At 35.8% G+C, this 21,428-nt stretch overlaps 1 protein-coding gene across 1 annotated transcript in view; it reads left to right on the forward strand.

Annotated features, from left to right (window-relative positions):
- CPNE7 (copine 7) overlaps window positions 1–21,428 on the forward strand; it is a 2,789,522-nt gene that overhangs the window by 2,254,117 nt on the left and 513,977 nt on the right. The window contains exon 11 of the mRNA XM_044081847.1: window positions 20,745–20,878. Coding sequence (XP_043937782.1) covers window positions 20,745–20,878 — 134 coding nt within the window. The remainder of the gene's footprint in view (window positions 1–20,744; window positions 20,879–21,428) is intronic.

Here is a 21,428-nt window from a genome sequence, read left to right on the forward strand (position 1 = left end):
ATAAATCATATCACCCCTTTGAATATCATTCAGGTTGTTAACAGTTAGATTTTCATACTCTTGTGTGCTGTCAAGTAACGTAAAACACATATTTAAATACATTTCTTTTAGCATAGTCCCAATGTTTCCACCCTTGCCTGCTGGTTTAAAAAATACCACATAATATTTTTTTTTACTTCAAGACCTATTACTCAGATTTACTTAAATTATACCTCAAATGGTACTTTGACTAGACATTAAAATAAAGTGCAACTTCTTTTTAATAATAATATAAAATACTGAAGTTGCCTTATTGTTAAAGTGAGGAACAAACGTTTCTGACACTTACATTGTGAAATAAGAATAATATTGTCTGAAAAAGGTACCTGTGAATGATACTATGTGCTATCTACTGAGCAAAAAGCAATATGGTAATCATTTGAAATGTTGGGACCTGCTAGAGTAAGTCCCAAAATATGTAGACTGAATGGCTGAAAGAACAGACTAAGTCCTAGATGCCATTTCTCAGAATATTCCCTTTTCTCCAAAGTATGGAAGCCTCAAAGTTGATATATATAATATTTTATAGGTTTTGTGCATTTTATTTATTTATTTATTTTAATATTGAGCAAGTATGTCTTTAAGTCCATGGTGGCTGCAGCTATACAAATGGAGATGTAGTTAATGGTATTAGCACTTGAAAGGCAATGAGCCATAGTGCTAGTGCTGGTTTTAAATGAGAATTAAATAAATGTGTTTTTTTTTAGTGACAAACTGTCCAAGTTGTTCTTTAGACTTGATGTAATGTGATCCAAGTTGTTACAGTTGTAATATAAAGTTTCCCTATTAGCAGAACAACAGTCAGAGATACTGTATTAGTGCCTCTGAATTACATAATTAAACTAAGGTGTTCTATAAAACAGTGCTACACATAATATAGTGTTGCCTGTCCTTTTGGTCTTAACAAGTTAATGAATGGATATGGAAAAATGATTCTTTATACCACTGTACCCTAGTTATGAACTAATAAATGCTTAAGTACCATATGTGGCTGTACACTACACCTAATGAATCTTGCACAGTCAGTTATAGGTACTAAATCAGTATCCTGCATGAAACCCTTAAATACCGGAATTCTCCTATATTAGCTGTGCCTACTCACTGCCTCACAGGAGTAATAATTAACATTGGATCCTATGTAACAGTTTGACTGTAGCTATTACATCATTCTTTATGCATGCTTTTTAATTATTAATGGCTAACCTTCACAAAGACTGCAAGCAAGACTCTAATAGTATATAGACTGGGAACTGCTAGATGTACGATGTGCTTTTAGTGGAGGCAAAGACACCAGAGAACAAATTACCAATGTTTAATGGATACTAGGAAAGCAAGATAATTAATTTATTTTATTTATTCATGCTTGACTTTAACTACCCCTCTATAGACTGGGAAACTTGCATTGCCTCAATCTCACAGGGACAGTGCTTCCTGGATGTTATTATTACAAACACCTGAAACAGATAATGTGCACTCCAACCAGAGGAACAAACATACTGGATCTGATTCTCACTAACATGGGAGGAGTATTGTAAACACCCCATCATACGTTTTCACTAGTGAGGTCGAATCACAAAACTGTCTCCTTTAAAAAACCCAACTAAACCAGTAACAGTTAGGACCTATTCTAAGACAAACTATATCTTGATTAAGTGACAGTGTGTCAAAATTCATGTCACACCCAACTCCGAGACCACAGCTACATATGCAGAATTATTCACAGACTCAGTTTACAAATGTGAATGCCTCCATAGAAGCTGCCATACCTGTCAGAAGTAAACCTGTAAACCTAAAACAAACACTAAAAAAAAAAAAGAACCTTAAAGGTAACACACAGCAGTGTACTGAACTGGTGGTGAACACTACCACCTTGACCAATCAGGGTGACATAACCAATCTACTGGCTGATACATTTTTTTTTTATTTTATTTTATTTGCAGTATCTTTACCAGGATAGTCCATTGGGCCAGTAGGAGCCCATGTTCAAAGGAATCCTGGGGAGAAAAGCTCCAAAACACAATGTTAACAAATTACAAGCATTACAAAAATAAAGAGTTACAAAAATATAAGGCGATTTAGAATTTTTCAAGTAACAAGTTGAAAAAGTTGGCATTTGGAGGACAATGCAATTAAAAGTTTCACGTTACAAAGTTGAAAAGTTGGCATTTGAATGAGTAACAATTAATATGATATATTAAAAGTGTTAACACCAAAAGTTATGCTTTTTTATAAAGTATCTAATTCCTAGGGTTTCTACAAAGAGTATTAAGACTATGGGACTATAAAACAGGTGTATCAGCTAAAAGAAACTAACTGTGAAGCAGGAAGCTATGTAGGATGGGAACAAGAGCATTCCCATAATGAAGTTAGGTGTGAATGAAATAGAGTTTTGAAGATGGGGAGGCTGCTAGTGGTACGGATAAGAGGTGGGAGAGCATTCCAGTGAGGTGCGAGAGAGAGAAGGATAGAAGATACTTGCCTGGTGGGTGGATGGGTTTGTGTAGTTCAATTAGATTTTGGAACTTAGATCTTAGGTGTCTATCAGGGACATGCATTTGGAAGGTAGAGGCAAGGGCGGGGCAGAGAGAGCGGGAGAAGATAAGCTTATGTACTTAAATGAGTTGAATGTAGGTGAGATAGTTAGGTAGTTCAAGCCAGCTGAGTTGATGTAGGGGAATACAGTGATGTGTTGAGAATTTGTGAATTTTTACAAATTTAGAAATTTTGTAATAGCAGGAGGATAATTTTGACTTGATGGAAGATTGCAGATTAGTGAAGATAGAGGCACCATATAAGAGGGAAAGGATAAGGTTAGTAGTAGCGAGAACAAGCCTAGTGGAGGGAGAGATGAAACAGCTGTGACAGTAAAGCATACCGAGTTTCTTGTGAGTTTTTTGATATTTGCTAGTAGATGGCTGTCGAACTTTAACTGGTCATTGATGATGACTCCCAGTAGTTTGGCAGTGTAAACAATTTCGAGAAGAGTATTGTTTTGCTGGTGGTGATGAATGAGTTTTTATCTAGTGTAGTAGTTTTAGCAGGGATGAATATCATAAGCTTAGTTTTTTTTTGCATTGATTGCTAGATGGTTTTCTAACATCCATTGTTCAGTTGAGAAGAAGGCATCCTGTTTTAAATTTATTAAGGAGGAAGTAGAAGCGGCAGAGCAGATTATCGTAGAATCATCTGCGTATTGGACATGGTTGGCCTGAGGGATGACAAGATAGAAGTTGTTAATGAAAATATTAAATAGTAGGGGACCTAGAATTGAGCCTTGGGGTATACCTGTAGGAGTATCTAAGAAAGGTGAAGTGGCTTTATTCCATTTGACTGCTTGCTGCCTATTTGCAAGGTAACTGGTGAACCAACTGATTGAGGAGTGAGAAAGATTTAGTTTAGAGAGTTTAGTAAGGAGAAGATTGTGAGAGATGGTGTCAAAGGCTTTAGAGAGGTCTAAGAGGAGGGTGGACAGAATGCAGCCAGAGTCCCAAAATTTGTTAACAGTTTCTAGGAAGGAAAGGAGAGCACTAGTGGTGCTATGGCCGGGTCAGAATCCATGCTGAGTGGGAGTGAGAAGGTTATTTATGCAATAGGGTAGTAGTTGTTGGTGAATACATTTTTTGAGAAGTTTAGAAATAGGGGATAAGATAGCAATAGGCCAAAAGTTTGGGATATCATTGTTGTTTCCCCCTTTGTGGAGTGGAATTATAAAGGCTTTTTTCCAGAGCTGGGGAACATGGCATTCGGAAATTGATCGGTTAATTAGTATACAGATGGGGAAGGTAACAGCTACAGCTGCTATTTTTAGGAAATAGGAGGGTATCTCATCAGGGGCATTAGAGTAGGGTTTCAGGTTTAGCAGAAGTTTTTTTTCTGGAAGAGATAGGGATAGGATTCATGGAGAAGGGAGGAGGTGGGGGCTGGATTTGGAAGGGGAGTAAGGGTTGAGTGAAGGTGGATGTGGGGAAGTAGAATTTTTGGAGAAGGATGTAGTTAGTTTGGCTATAGAGTTAATAAAGAATTAATTGAATTGGGTAGCTAAGTCCAAGTCAGTGGCATTTGGGACTGGGCAGGGGTTTTCTTTTTTTTCCTGGGTTGAGTAGAGATGTAATTCCATCAGAGAATTTCTTAGGGTCAGTGTTATGGTTGGCTTGGAGCATGGAATAATAAGCTCTGCAGTCAGCTATTATGAGTTTTTTTTTACTTTGTTATGAAGTGATCTATATTCGTTAAGGGTGGTTTGAGTTTATGTTTTGTGGTAGCATTTCCAAGCTTTATCTCGGAGCCGCATGGAGAGTAAGTTAATTTTAGATAACTATGGGGCAGGATTACTTTTTATGTGCTTTAGTTTCTTGAGAGCATAGGAGTTGAGCAGGTTTAAGAAAGTTGTATAAAAATAGGTAACAGCAGTATCCAGGGATAGAGTTTTTAGTGGATTCCATTTCATACTTTTTAGTGCATTTGAGAATGCATTGGCATTAAAGTTTTTTAGGTTCTGGGTAGAGGTGTCCATGTGAGACAGTTGTAGGGAGGAGGGAAGGCGTTGGATGAAAGTGAGAAGATGGTCACCTAGTGGGTCAGGAAGGGTACCACTGTTAGTGATGTAATGGGGGTGGGAAGCTAGAATCCAGTCTAGGGTGCTTCCAGAGAGGAGGTCTTTGGATGGCCTAGTTACTGAATTAATAAGTTGTGTGAAGTTGTAAAGGTTTATATTTAGGGGGTTGGTTGGAGATTGGATTGTGTCCCAATTGATATTAACATCACCCAGGATTATAGTTGTGTTTGTGATATTGGCAGAGAGCCAGGAGAGAATATCTTTGAGGATTGGGATGTTGTCTCCAGGAGGGATATAGAGTGAGACAATACAGATAAGTTTATGTTTGTTTATCTGAAGAAGGACTGGGATTAATTCAACTTTACCAAATTTGGGAATAGGTTTGGAGTAGGGGGTGACTACAAGAGAAGAAGAGTAGAGCAGGGCAACACCTCCCCCTTTTTTAAGAGTTCTGTCTTTTCTAATGATACAGTAGTTAGGTGTTATTAATTCAGAATAATTTATGTGGGGTTTAAGCCAGGTTTCTGAGATACACAGGATATCAGGTTGATTATGGAGAAGGCAGGCTTGGAGGTTGGAGATTTTGTTACAGATGGTCTGAGCATTTAGAGCTGTGAGAAGGAGAGATCTACCAGCTGAGTGAGTAGGATGGGGTGAGGAGGTTGAGTTCAGACAGGGAGAGAGGCAGGGGATTGGGTGTATGTCACCAGAGAGTAGGTTAGAGATAAAATGTTGAATATGGCAGAAGAGATATTTAAATAGCTTAAAACCTGTTTTATGGGTTGCAGGTTTTATAGAGCTGTAACTTAAGTAGATGGGAGTAGTAGTTTTGGGGTTTGTATGTGTTTAAAGGTGAAGAGCATGGTAGGGTTGAAGAAGTAGAGGCTCAACTTCACCCCGCCCACTCCTACTAAGCTCCACCATGTAAAATCCCTCCAGCATACGACCGCTAATGGGGCCAGGTGTTGGCAGCACTTGCTAAAGCCAAAAACACTGCCTTCATGGGTCCCTACAATATCCCCGGCTGCCTCCTGAGAGGTATAAAACCAGGCACTTTTCAACTACAGCCTTGAAAAAGGCTATATTCCAAGTGAATGGAGGACCACAATAGTCATTCCCTCCACAAGGGTAGACCATCAACTTACTCAGGGTACTGCAGACCCCTCAGTCTAATGAGTGTAATATGCAATGTCATGGAACAAATTATCATGGAAATGATAAACAAGGACATTTGGCAACCTGCAAGACACTGGACCCATCCCAATTTGGCTTTGTTAATGGAAGGTCATGCATATGTAATCTGGTAGACTTCTTTGAGAGGGTCACCAAGGCAATATACAAGGGCAGAACAGTGCATATTCTGTATCGTCATCTAGTGAAGACATTCAATACAATACCCCACTCAGGCATTGTTGACAAGCTCTCTGAGCTGACATAAATCCCTACATAACTCAATAGATTGCTAGCTGGCACACAGACATAACCCAAGCATTTAGGACTAGTGTACTGGGCCCGCTTCTGTTTGGCATCTACTTCTCTGAAGTCAAGGCTGATGTTTAAGGCCACTAGTTCACCAAGTTTGCAGATGACTATAAATTGGGAGCTATTCTAGATTTCTCCCAAGACACCATCTTGCAAGAGGGTTTAGGACAGACAAATGACTGGTTCTAAAGCCATGGCCTAAAACTCATTGCCAAAAAATGCATTATAATGCCCTTTGATTAACTGTCAACCCAAGTTAATTACTCCATTGATAAAACATCCCTAAGAATCAACTTAGTAGTAAGGGATCTGGGAATACATGTAGACAACAATCTGGCCTTTGACCAACATGCAGCTAAGATAATAAGAAAATCATTTTCTGTAACCCAACTTATAGGTAAGGGTATGGCATCCAGTTCCAAGGAAGTTATAGTACCACTCCACTCAGCCCTTATCAGATCTATCATTGAATACAGTTCCCCCTTTGACATGTATCTAACCAAGTGTATGCAATAGTTGGAATGCTCACAAAGGTTTCTCACCAATATTTATTTATTTGTTTATTTATTTATTTATTGACATTTGTTATCCGGGTTTGTCCAACTGGGCTTTTGGCCCATTTTCAGTGGAGACCCGAGGAGAAGAGATCCAGTAGTACATTTTTAAACAAGTACAATTTTAAACAACATTGATATAATAGCAGTAATAGCAAAAAGATTCACATATGCTGGGTTACATGCATAAAGTTAAAGTTGCATTAAAAAGAAGCTAAGCAACATCATTTTACATTGATATAGTTCAATAGGTTAACAATACATTTTTTTGTTTGTATAAAATTATGCAAATGCATAGTAGACACATTGGAGAGAGAAGTGTAATGAGGGACTAAGTATAGTCCTTTTGAGGGTACATAAAGGGAAGGAAGACTAGGTGGGGTCATGGCAAGGGCAGGTCCTGGAATTGAGAAAATAAGCTTTTAGTTCATTTTTAAAGTGTGAGGTGTGGGAGATTGAATGTAAGTCAAGGGGAAGTTTGTTCCAAGCATGAGCAAGGGAGTGTTTGTAGAGTAGTTTGCCTACTGACCTTTCTGGGTGGTAGACATCAAGTAATTGTTGGTTAGAAGTATGGAGAGTCCAGGATGGGATGTACATGGAGACTAAGGAAGATAGAGATGGACAGAAAGAGGTTTTATAAAGAATAGAGTGTAGCATATGAAATTGCTAAAATAGCAGAAATTGGGGAAGTTCAAGCCATAAAGAAATGCAGTGGTGTGAGTTGTACGGGGAGTTAGTAATGAATCTGGCTATTTTGTGGTAAGTCTGTTGGAGTTTGTTTAGAGTGGAGGCCTGGATATTGGTAAGAAATGGGGCAGCGTATAAGAGGGAGGGGAGGAGGAGTGCCTGGCCCAGGGTAAGTCTAGATTCAGCGATTAGGAATTTTTTGTTCTGATTTAGCAGACCTAGTTTCTGGTTTGTTTTTTTTTTATACACTGGAGTATGTGTAGGTTGAACTTTAGTTCGTCATCGATAATGACCCCTAGGAGTTTTGTGTGGGTGTCAGGTTGGATAGTTGTATTCTTAGAAGATGTAATAAAAAAGGAGGTTTTGTGATGAGAAAGAGAACGGGAAAGGAAAAGAAGGAGTTTGGTCTTTTTGGGATTTAGGATCAGTAGGTTTTGAGAGAGCCATTGTTCAGTGGATAGTAGGGCTTGTTGGGTCAGGGAGTGTAGTTCAGAAATGTTATTTGAGGTGGATATAAGTGTGGAGTTGTAGGCATACTGAATAAGGGAGGATTTTTTGCATGAGGTGTAAAGACCATTGGTGAAGATGTTAAACAAAATGGGTCCCAAGATGCAGCCTTGGGGAACACCAGTGGAGATGGGAAGGAAAGGTAGGAGGATGAGAGCCATTTGACAGATTGTTCCCTGCCAGATAGGTAATTATTAAACCAGGCAAGTGCGGAGGGGCATAGGTGGAGATTTGTGAGTTTGAATAGTAGTAGAGGATGAGAGACAGTATCGAAGCCTTTGAAAAGATCTAGGAAGAGACAGAAAATGAGTTTATTGTTGTTTAGGGCCTCTGCAATGATATGAGTGAAGGAGAGGAGGGCAGTAGTGGTGCTGTGGTGAGGTCGAAATCCATGTTAGTTAGGGGTAAGTAAGTGGTGCGTGATGAGGTGATTGAGAAGCTGTGAGTGAATACATTTTTATAATATCTTGGAGAGGGGGGACAGAATGGCAATGGGTTGGTAGTTTAAGGAGATCAGTGGAGTTTCCACCATTATGAAGAGGGATAGTAAAGAAAGATTTCCAAAGGGTGGGGGCAGTTGATTCCAGAATAGATCGATTAATTAGTATAGATATAGGATGGGCAATTGAGTCAGAAGCAAGTTTGAGGAATGTAGGAGATAGATTGTCAGTGGAAGGAGAGCAAGGTTTTAGCTTGAGTAGTAGAGATTTGATGTAAGTAATGGGAACTGGCTCGAATGAAAACAGAGTTGTGTTAGTGGGACTTGGAGGGGTGGGTGTCGAAGTAGAGTTTGGCTTAGAGGTTACCAGATTTTGGATGGAAGAAATAAAGTGTTTATTCAGGAGTGTAGCTGTTTCCTGAGAGGAAGAGTTAGGGTATGGGGAGGGATTAGAGGGCTTTCCAGGATAGAGGATGTTGTTGAGAGTTGACCAAAATTTTCAGGATTGGATATGTTGTTAAGCTGAGCAGAGCTATAGTATAACCTTTTGTCATTAGTTGTATGTTTTTTTGCAAGGTTCCTCAGTTGCCTGTATTTTTGAAGAAGAGGTGGTTGTTTAGTTTTAGTCCAGGTTTTCCAAGCACTATCTCTTTGTTCATAAGGGACCTAGTCTCCTTGGAGAGCCAGCAACATGATTTGATTTTACTCTGATCTTCCTAGAGGGAGCTAAGGAGTTTAGAGTACTCATGAAGATGCTATTGAAAGTGCTTACAGCATCGTTTATGGGGAGGTGTTTTAGGATGGACCAATCTATGTTGTGGAGAATGGAGTTAAATTGGGATGAATTGAAAGTCGATATTTTCCGACAGTCTTTGATAAGGTTTCGTTTAGGAATATGGGAGTAGTGTCTTAAGATGGCGGTAGGGAGATGATCATTGAGGGAGTCAGGTAAGGTGGTGGGATTGTGGTATTGGTGGGAGGAATTTGTAAGGATCCAGTCTATAATGGAGCTGGAGGTGGAATTTTTATGGAAGCGAGTGGGAGATGTTATAAGTTGGAGGAAGCCATGTAGGTGGATACTGAGTTGAGGGGAGTCAGTTGTGAGTTTGGACCAAGCAGTGTTGACATCACCAAGGATGAGTGTCTCATATGGTATGTTGTGGGAGTGTCTCATATGGTATGTTGTGGGAGAACCAGGGTAGGTTGTTTTCAAGAATGGGCAGATTGTTACCAGGAGGAAGGTAGATATAGGCAATTGCAAGTTTTTTGTGGGGATTCAGATGGCAGTTAAGGATGATGATTTCAGCTGGGAGGAAGTCAGGAATTGGGGAAGGGTATGGTGAGAGGTTAAGGTTGTTTGAGGAGTGGATGGCCACGCCACCCCCTTTTTTACAGGTCTATCAGATCAGAAGATATTACAACCTGGTGGGAGTATTTCACTATTTGAGATTTGTGGCTTGAGCCAAGTTTCAGAAAAGGAGAGGATGTGAGGGGTATTAAGAGCTATCCATAAGTGCAGCTTAGTAACTTTATTTGCTAGACTCTGAATATTCAATGAGTAAATAGTTAAGTATTTGGATGGAGATGATTGTTGTGACTGAGGTTGGTGACTGTTAGAGGAGTAAGATGTGACAGAGTAGAGGTAGTTTTGGGGAGAGTGAGGGTGGGGAGAGAAGAAGAGGGGTCAGGGTTGGGATGGATATCTCCAGAACAAAGTAGGTTTTTAGTGAGGAGAGAGTGTGTAGTAGATGCTAGATGGTGTTTGTATAGTTTTGACTTAGCTTTGTGGGAAGGTTTAAAAACCTGTATTATGGATAGTTTATATCAACTTGAGGTAGAGGTAGTAAAGAGATTAGGGGAGATAATAAAAGATGTAGTTGGATATATGTTGTGTGAGTGAGAAGTTAGTGAACATATGAGTGGGTCAGAGAGATTGGAGTGGTAAGAGGTGGAGATAGAGAGAATAAGGAGTAGTGTAGAAGATATTAGAAAATAATACATGTTGGAATAAAATATGGCGATATAGAGTAGGTAGAGACAGTGGTATAGAGGAAGTGGTGTTAACAAGATTGACAGATTAGTAAGGTGGTTGTGGCAATAGACAAGAAGTGGAATTGTGGCTAGTGAGACAGGAAGGGGAGGGATAGTTAGGTATAAAGGTAATTGTAATAAGGGTGGGTGAGAATGGGGGTAGCGTAGGGGAGCGAACAGAGCGGGGCTAGCACCCTGGTCAAGATGAAGTCAGAGAAACAATCAGAAAAAGATAGTGAAAAGCTAGCTTGAGAGACAAGGATATAATGTTTCTAAAGGTATAGTCACCAGAAATAAATAAAAAAGAAATAAAATATGAGCAGAAGTATGCTTACAAAAGGACACTGGCCTGGCAATATAATTCAGGGCATGAATATCCTATCCATCAGTGACTGTCTAAAGGCTCTGTCACTGTATTCAGTCTCCTACAGGCTGCTGACAGAGGATCTTTACCTGGCTTAAATGGCTTCCTCAGACCCAGCCCGAATGGGTATATTGCACATGCATAAAACAAACAGTACTAGAGACACTAGATCCAGGGATGTGAACTTTACTTATGACATAAGCAGAATGTGGTATCCCTCTGATTCTAGCTTTCATATCCTAATTCAAACTTCCCTTTTCCTCAACCACCCTTCCCAGAAATTGAACCCGTTAACTTGTTCCATTATCTTCCCTTCTATTTCAGTTCTCAACTTCTTCTGATTCCCCCATTTGCTGCCATTAGAACTGCCTTATCTGTACTCAGTTTCATCCCATGTGCCTTCAGTTTTGCATTCCATTCTACTATCATTTGCTATTCTTTACTGAAGTTCTAGCTCAGAGTCTGCCTACAATGCAACATCACCTGCATATAGTAATGTTGTTATGTCCCCTCTAACTTGTTTGCTAATGTAGTCCATCATTGATATGAACAGCAGTGGGCTCTGAGCTGAACCCTAATGCACACCACTCCCACTTGGAACCCATCTGTGAGTCCTAACATTGTTTGCACTTCTGTCATTGGATGCTTGTATATTAGCCTGCACTAATTCTGCCAGTGTTTCTGGGATTTCAAACCACTGCAGGACTGTCATATGCTTTCTCCAAGTTTATGAATGTCCAGTTGGAATCTTTCCTGATCTCTAGCTTCTTCTCAAGTATCTGCCTCACTGTAAATGTTGGGTCCATTTTGCTGGATCCTGATCTGAAACTGATCTGTCTATCTTGCATCTTACATTTTAGTATTCTGTGTATTTGTTTATCAGTCATCCTCTCCAGAAATTTTATGCAATATGAAAAGAGTTTGATACAGCTATACTGCTAACAGTTGTGAATATCCCCTTTGTTTGTTAACACTGGGACTGGTATGCTTATTCTCCAGTCATCTGGGATACACATTTTTCTCCATATTGCTATGAGTACCTTCATGAGCCATTTCTCCCCTGTCTCTCGCAACATATTTATTTAATGTGACCTCATCTGAGCCTTCTGCTTTCCCTGCCCTTATTTTCCTTAGTGCTGTTCCTACTTCTTCTATGGTGGGCTCCCCCTCTTCTCTCATCATATGTTGTATCGGGATAGTAGAGCTTCTGTGGGGTTTTCTTCATTCTGAAGCTGCTGGAAGTGTGCCTTCTTTCTGCCTTTGATGCCCTGTGGAGCAGAGGTTTGCTAGCATCCTTTATAAAGGGTGTCTATCTTCTTTATCTTACCCTCTTTCCCTTGCAAGCTAGCATAGTTTCTTTGTGACATCTACTGAGTCACTTTCCAGAAGTTGGTAAAGTGCTTCTGATGCCCTTTTCTTTGTTATTGCAACTCCTGTCTTAGTCTCTTTCATGGTCAAGCAGTATTTATTCCTATTCTGGTCCACCTTTTCTGTCTCACACACTTTTCCTGTATGTCTTCTTTCTTTTGATGACTTCCTGGACTTCTACATTCCACCACTAGCTTTCCTTATGTTCCTTATTTCCATACCTGGTTTAGCCACATGTCTGGTCTATAGTCCTCACATATGCTGTTTTGAGGAGCTGCTATTCTTCAAGTCCATTTTTCCTCTTCTTAAGGTGCTAGTGCCCTGAATACTTCCTTTAACTTTTGTGCTTTCTCTCCAGCCAATTTCCAAGTCTTCACCTATTCTTTGTTGACCTTAGAGCCTTCTCTGACCACTTCTTGCAGGTGATTATGGCAACCAGTGCTTCATGCTGTTGGCCGACTGTTACACTAGGAATGACTTTGCAGTCTCTGATTCTACCCACATGTCATTTCCTTACTAGGGAGAAGTCTATCCAAGTTGCATGTTTTTTTATTTTTGTATGTGATCTTGGACTGCCTCTTTGTTGAGTCATGTGTTGGTCACCATCAAGCCATTTGTCATATAGAAGTCTAGAATGGCCTCTGTGTCTTTATTCCTGTTGCCCCACCAGTATAGACCCAGGCATTCTTCATATCCTGTTCTGTCTGTCCTGATATGTGCATTCAGGTCACCTGTTATCAACACTGATTCATGTTGCCCTGCTTTATCTAGTAAGTCCTACAACTGCTGTCTAAATGCACCCTTTTCTCACTATCACAAACTTGTTGTGGGGAACAGGTGGATATTATGAATGCTGCCCTACCATTAGGCTGGAGTCTGATTGCCATGAGTCTATCACTAACTCTCACGATACCATTCACTGTATTTTGAATCCTCTCCCTCACAAAAAGTCTGACATCATTTCTAGCTTGTTCTCCTCCTGAGTAGTAGACTCTGGATCTCAAGCCAAGTGGCTTTTCTGCACTACCTGTCCATCTTGTCTCCTGGATACATAAGATATCCAGCCTTCTTCTAATTATCACATCATCCAGTTTGGAGCTATGGACTATCAGTGAACCAACACTGAGTGCAGCAAATTTTAGTTCATATTTGGCAGGTTGATTGCTTTTCCTCAACAGAGCTATCCCAAGTAACCCAAGCTGGGCAACTTGACACTGGCCAGCCAGTAGTTTATTGACCCAGAGCTGCTGGGCTTTATGGCAGGCACACACTAATGAATAGGGGCATATACATGCCATCCCACCATTAGAATGGGTACTTAGTGTAGGTTGCAGCGGGTCAGATCCTCAACCCACTTATCATTGACAAATATGCTTGTCCATTTGGTGACATTAATCAGCATGACTGAATCACCTATAGGCAAATTTTACACCATTGAGATGGTAGCTCTGCCATGTTGCTCATTCTCTGATCCATGTTCTCCTATCTTGATGATATTGTGCATCAACATGGATGCCCAAACCAGTTGGTCTATACAACTGTTACCCCTATAGACACCATTAGAGTCTGCTGCTACCTATGACTTCATTATTGGGTGAGTTTGAGATGCACTTAGCATGTTTTTGGGAGGTGGGAGAACCCACAGAGGTGCAGGGAGAAAATACAAACTCATTACAGGCATTTTCTGGAGGTCAGGATTGGGTCTTGAACTTGTGCATAGGAGGGAAAGACTTTAACTGTTATGCCAAGTGTTTTGCAAGCCTTCATAGCCATAAAGCAGTTAGCAATTGCTGTCAGAATGGCAATAAGACTCTCTGTGATGTTACACAAAGTCTGGGACACATTACTGGCACAGACAGCAAGTAGAAACAAATTTGATATTTATTCAGCCAGTGACATTTGCTGGTCAGTACTGGAGATTTAACTGCCTGTGTGGTACTTAATCAAGTGTCATACTATACAAGTGCTAGACTGGTTCCTTTTTTTTCCAGATATTTTAGCATAATCACCTCACTCCATGCACTACAATTTTTATTTACTATTACTTACATAACCATTCTTAGTCAGTCCCTGTAAGCTTTCTGTTGAAAATAAGATTCAGAATGCCATGAAAAATGTATTCATCCAGTACTTCGTAATACTACATTTGTATTCTTCTGGAAGTCAGATTTTTGCATTGACAAAAACACTTGCAATGTTTTTTAGAAGCTTCTGCTTGGATGTTATTGGTTCTTTTATGTCTTTACTGTGATCATAATTTATATTTATGTAATATATTTTATGTAAATCAGAGTATTGCATTTGCATTGTGTATTGCTTCCAAACACTGGTAAAAAAAATAAAAACACTTCAGGGTCTGTAACTAGACATTGGCATGTTTAATAACCACATAAGAAAAGCACATTCTAATTTATTAAACAAATAAATTAATTAATTGTGAACTTTTTTATATTTCTAATATGAAGCACATTTTTACTTAATTCCTTCTCAAAAATCTCACTTCATATACATATTTTATAATAGTTACCGGAGATATTACATTTGTGATACGATTTAATATATATTTGTCAAAATACATATTTCAGTGTATTGTTAGTAGTTTGTTGTTATGCTTTATGTTTTAAACAATGCAATAATTCCATTGTTAGATGTGGTTATTTCTTAGATGTTTTATTAAGAGAATTATTATTTTGGCATTTTGTTATTGTTTTCTCTACATACATGAAAAAAAGAAGTGCTAATGGATTAGTAACATCTTAAAATGTTTTTAGTATATGACGATTTATTGTAGTTTAATTTATATTATGAATCTTATTTAATGCAAGGCATAATGAAAACAATTTTATTATGTATTAAGATAAGTTTTCTATTGTGAATGTACTATAATACTTTCTTCTTATTTTATAATCTTGTATAATCAACAATGGAGCTTTTCTCCTGGGGCATCCACTGAAAATGGGCAGCCACCCCAGTTGGACTTCCCCATTAAACAAGTGTAAAATAAATAAAAAGAAAATAAATGTTATTATAGTTGTATTACTCATGATATAAAATGAAAAGTCTTGCAGACATAAGTAATTATATTGATAGCCTACTTAGTTATTGAATATATTGACAACATATATGAATACTATTATTATAAGAAAATTAGAGTGAGCATGAACATTATATTTAAAATGTGTATTAGTTTATTAGATAGAGGTGGTAGTAATAGAGTGAGTTTAGGTAGTTTTATGAGGAGTTAGAGTATAGTTTTATGATTGTATCATCAAACTAGGAATTTATTACTTCATGTTAGTAGGTATTAATGTTCTTAAGCCAAATTGTTTAATTTTAATGCTAAGATTTTTGTCCCTATCAAGTAATATTAAAAACAAATTCCTGTTTGCTTTATTAAATCATTTCATATTGATGTTTAAAATATTGTTTTTGATAGATGTCTGTTTATAAATGTATTTTATTGAATATTAATAGTTTAAATAATACTTTAAACAGGAACAGTTCATTTAAACATCTAAAGCTACACAAAGCTGATTTTGTTTTTTTTGGAAGAAACACACTTGTTGTCTAATGATGTAAACAAAGTGTTTTTAAAAGATTGTACTACTTTAGTGGGTTCTCATTTTAAATCAAAAAGAAGAGGCACTCCTGTCTTATGGAAAAATATTTTGTTAATACCAAAAGTGATTTATAAGTACAACTATAAGAATGGCATGTTAGGTTTGGTTGTAGTTGAATTAAATAAATAATATTATACATTTGTTAAGTACATATAGGATTCCTGGAACTGAAATTAAAGTTTTAAAAGATATTTAGATATTATAACTTTACATATGAAAGGATTATGTGATTATAGCAGGAGATTTAAGCTGTATCATGTCTGATAAAGATATTGAAGCTAATAAGAAGCCTAGACTTTCCTCAGCTGAAATATTTAATTCATTATATTAATTCTATTAATATGACAAACATATATCATGTAAGATGATCCAATTCCCTTAATTATACTCATTACTCATTTAGATTTGGTACTCAAACTATTATTGATGCGGTATTTACTTCTAGTAGTTTGTATTCTAGAACTGAAGATGTTTTATAAGTTATTAGTATAAGTTCTAAGAGATTACCATGTATATACTTAAAATAGAATGGTTTCAAAGAATGGTTAATAAATTAGATAAAAAAGTTGCTTAGAGTTTAATTTAGTAGTGAAATTACTGAGGTTATTTTGTGGAATTCTGTGAAAGCTTACTTAAAGAGTAAAATTAAAAATTGGTGTATAGACAAAAGAAGAGAATGGGATAGAGCATTAAGGGAGTTAAAATCAAATATAAATAAATTAAAGTTAAATATAAAATCAAATAATTATTGTGTAACCCTAGAATTGAAAACATTAAATCAAAAATATGTTGCTATTCTAAATCATAAGACTGCAATAAACTTATAAAAGTTAAAACTGCAATCATATTTTTTAAATCTTAGAAAACTACACAGACTAGCTATTAGATCTAAAACATGAATAATCTAAATCATGTTAAAGAAATTTCTTATAAAAATAAAATTGTGACAAACTTACATGATATATTAGAATCCGTTAGGAGTGATTATGAATAAATAATAATAATAATGGAAGTATGGGAAATAATAGTTTAGTTGCTAGCTTTCTAAAAGATAATATACATTATACATTGACTAGTGAGAAAAGAAATATAATTGATATGCCTTTCTCATTTAAGGAAATAAAAGATCAAATTAAAAATAAAACTTAGAACAGATAAAACTCCAGGTTCAGATACTATATAATTCCAGGCACTATATTAAAAATTCTGTTGAAAACATTTGAAGAAATTAAACTCACTTCCAGTATACTCCCATCTTGGAAATTTTCTCCCATTTCACCTATTTTAAAACAACATAAGGACCCTAAATTGTATTCTTTATGTCATCCTATTTTGCTTTTGAACGAAGATTATAAAATATTTATGCCTATTATTGCAATTAGAATGAATATTATATTGGCAGGAATAATTAATGATGTCAAACTGTATTTATATGAAATAGAAGTGATAAAGATAACATTATTAAACTTAATATCTCAATAGATTTTGCAAATAAAAACAAAAAAAGGACTTTTGATAATATGTTTGGATATAAATAAAGCTTTTGCTTCAGTAAATTGGAGCTATTTGTATAAAGTTTTTAAAGAATAAAATTTATTTATAGAATTTGTTGTTTTAATCACAGTATTATATAATAACTTGTATGTATATGTTAAAATAGCCTATTTTCTTTCAAAGTCTTTTATAATTTTGTAAGGTACAAAACAAGGATGCCTCCATCACCTTTGTTATTTGCATTAAGTATAGAACCCTTTGCTAATTATATTAGCTCAAATACAAATATAAGGGTTTTTTTTCAATAGATGAGCTATTCCTTTAAAATACAACTTTTTGTGGATGATATTTTTCTCACTATTGCTAATACAGAATCATCTTTAAAGCATGTAGTTAATTCTAAGAAACATTTGGAAGAGATTTCTAATTTAACATTTAATCATAGTAAAACTAATATGTTACTAATTAATAAGAACTTAAATTCTACACTTAAAAGATATAATAATTTTAAGTGGGACACTTTACAAATTAAATATTTTGGAATTATTATAAAGTCTAGTTGTAAGGAATTGGTATTAGTAAATTATAAACATTTAATATAATTACTCAGTTAACCTCAAGTTCTGCGGTGGTGGTGCTGCGGTAGCGTTGTCACCTCACAGTTAGACGTTGCCCATTCGATTCTCAGTGAGAGCATCTTCTGTGTGGCGACATGAGTGAATGGGCATTCCTTCGTTGAAGGTTGTGCATTAGGCCTGGCAAGCCAGCACGTAAAACTCTACTGCTAATCATTAGAAGACCGGAGTTCCGCTGTGGTGACCCCTAACCGGGAAAAGCTGAAAAGACACACACACACACACACACACACACGCACACACACACACACTCAGTTAACCTCAAGTTGGAATAACTTATTCTTCACTATGTAAGACAGACTTACTTTAATTAAAATGGCAATTTTACCTAAACTCTTGTTTTATGTACAGTCACTAATTCAAACACTCTGTAATGATTTTTTAAGAAAATTAACTCTATTCTTCTTAAATTTTATGGTATCCTAAAAAATAAGAACATAATTTGAATGGCATACAAAAAGTTGAGATTAAAGGGGTATAGGTATCCCAAATATTGCATTATATACTAAATCAGCTATTATTCAAATTATAGTTCAATAGCTCAATTCTTCTTATGATTCTAAATGGAAATGAATTCATGACAGACTATCACATTAATCATAAAGTAACAGTAAAGACTCATTCTCAAATTGTAGCTAATACATTTCTCTGGTCTCTTAAATATTTTTGTATGAGTAGTAGTGAAACTGTAGTTATATACCATTTGTTAATACCATCCTCTCCACATTTAAGAGATATTTGAATGCTAATTATACAGTCAACAATCTTATGTTTAATGTTTCTTATAGCATTTACAAATGAAAGTTTAGCAACATATAATTTGAATAAAATGTTAGATCTCAAGAATTGCAGTTTGATCTTTTGGTGTCAATTCATAAATGGTAATAAAATACATTTGGCAGATTATATACTAGCTAGCTGTAGTTTAAGAAATGATAATTTGCTGAGTTTACAAATTTGTAAAGTTTTTTTTATATGTGATAAAATTAAAATAGTGTTTTATTCTTGTATGAAGTGTATGCCAACATTTTTAGAATGCTTATTTATATTTATTATTAATAGTAAAGTAATGAATAACAAGTCCTACTTATCTAAAATATATAAAATTATAATAACATATACTAATTTTCTTGAATTTACTTTTTGGAATTATTCTACAAGAATGAATAAAGAAAAGTTTTCAGATATAAACAAAAAATTTATACTTAAAACAACAGGTAATTCTACATTGTCACTTTATTGGAAATTTTTTACTTGGAAGTATATACATAGAACTTTTAAACCCCCTGATAAGATTGCAGTAATGTATAAAGTATCTAATATAAATTGCTGGACATGTGAGAATACTTTGCATGCTGATTGGATTCATATGGTGCTTAATGCATAAAATATCTCCTTTTTGGATTCAATTTAAAAATTTCACACACGCTTTCTGATTTGGCAGATGTATAATAACCAGTTCTTTGATTTTATTTAATGTACCAATTCCAGAAGTTGTTCCAAGTATACAAGTGTCTCTTTTATGGTCTATTTTAGCTATAGCAAGAAAAGCAATTACAAAAAAATTGGAAAAGTAAATCTGTCTCATCATTTATGAAATTCATTTATTTAGCTAAAAGTGTATGTAAAAAAGATTTAACTATTAAAATGAGAACACCAAATGTTATACATCAAAATTAATATTTGAAAAAATTAAGTGATTAACTTGAAAAAAATATTAATGGTTTAATTATTTATAATGAATTTCTTGGAGTGGACTACTGTAAAAAGTTATTTTGTTATGTTTTAATTTTCTGTTGTTTTTCTATATTGTTATTGTTAAAAACTTTTAATAAAAAAATGGTTAAAGCCATTTTTAGACTTTCAAAATTCATGAAAATCGCAGGACTCCATTAAATACCTTCATTAGTCTTTTGCAAGGAATGCATTTTAAATGACTTCGAACATTTCAAATAGTGTTCCAAAACATACATTGCTGGATGATTGCAAAGTAATGGCTGTAGAGGTCTGATTTTAAAGCAATGATATTATCTGGACTGTGATTTGTAACTCAGCATAATAACAACTATAAGAAAGATTGTGGAATCTTAGATAATGAAAGGACCTTGACAAAAAAAAAATTAAACAAGCCCGATGAGGTGTGTCAATATTGTGTTGCATTAAATATATCCGATTTTTAAAGTTTGCAGTAGTAGTTTTAGATCTGGGTGTGGGTGGGGGTGGGGTGCTAATGGATAGCATAAAGACACATGCAGAAATGATAGAAGCATTCAAACACTTCACATCATTCTACTGCAATGAAGTTTTGACATTATTTTCAGAAAGAGGGATGTGAGAAAACGGCCTCTATTTAAAAGAGTGACTGTGTTGGCAACAGTCTTAGGTTAGAAAAAGACAAAACTTAGAAATTCACATTCATAAATGCAAGGAACCTGTTTATTTTAAATCCTCCCCTTCTTACATATACTAAGTCCTTGGTTATAGAAACAGATTCTGAGAATGGCAAACACCATACATAGAAGCATTTGCTCCCATACTTCATATATAGCACTTCAGAGAAACACAGAGCAAACAAATAAGTATCTGTACTTCAAAATTATATTATTCATAAAGCACAATGATTTACACATCCATATAGAAAAAAGAAGCATATTATATCATTTTTCCTATTCTTGTGGATTTCTTTTCTTTTTTTTTTTTTTTAGCATTTGTAGTTGGATGATCCTTGCAGATGTTTTTGTTATAACTAACCTGAAGTTGCCAAACCCTGAGTGAAGTTAAACGTTTATGAAGTTTATTTCATTCTTCAGCTCCAAAATGAATGATGATTGATCAGGTTGTCACAAAGATGCTTCCTGACTACTGTAAAGTAATTATTTATTCATGTATATTCTTACATTTGCAATGTTATCCAAATGTGACTTCATTTGCTTGCTTGGATCTTGATTGCTGCCATTGTTTTCTTTAAGGTTGCAATTGACTTCACAGCATCTAATGGAGACCCCAGAAACAGCTGCTCTCTTCATTATATTAATCCTTATCAACCTAATGAGTACCTGAAAGCTCTAATCTCAGTGGGAGAGATTTGTCAAGATTATGATAGGTAAGTTCTTACTATAATTTCCAAAAGGATGCAGATGGTACCAAAGTACTGCAAAGTATTACAGTAGGTACATAAACGATTAAATTATTTATGACTATAAAATTACTTTGCTTGTAAGTAAGTGGTATCTTGATGACACATGCAAATTGTGGTAGTTATTGTGTATTACCAGGTATATTCAATGCCTCACTGGACTCTGGTATAGCTAAGAAGTGTATTTGTTTACTTGTCACTATTTGATGAAATCTTATTTGGTCAAGGTGGTTAGACCAAGTAGGGCAGCTTAATATTCCTGTCTGCACTTTCAGAGACAAGTGTAAGTTGAATACACTAGGAGCTAGTCATAACCTTCTTATCTTATACAATATCAAAATTATACAGACATTAATGAAAAAGGTGTGCTGCTTTTCCACTTATTTTGTTGATAAAGAATTTGCCTAGAATATTAATTTTTCCTAGCTGAAAAGCTTGACATAATATTGTGAATGTAATGGCTCACTACCAAAATTGGAGCATAGGCTAATATATAGCCATGCTAATTGTAACAACA

This window comes from Protopterus annectens, chromosome 8.part1 (assembly GCF_019279795.1).
Source record: "Protopterus annectens isolate FY-2018-M chromosome 8.part1, PAN1.0, whole genome shotgun sequence".
Taxonomy (NCBI): Eukaryota; Metazoa; Chordata; order Ceratodontiformes; family Protopteridae; genus Protopterus; species Protopterus annectens.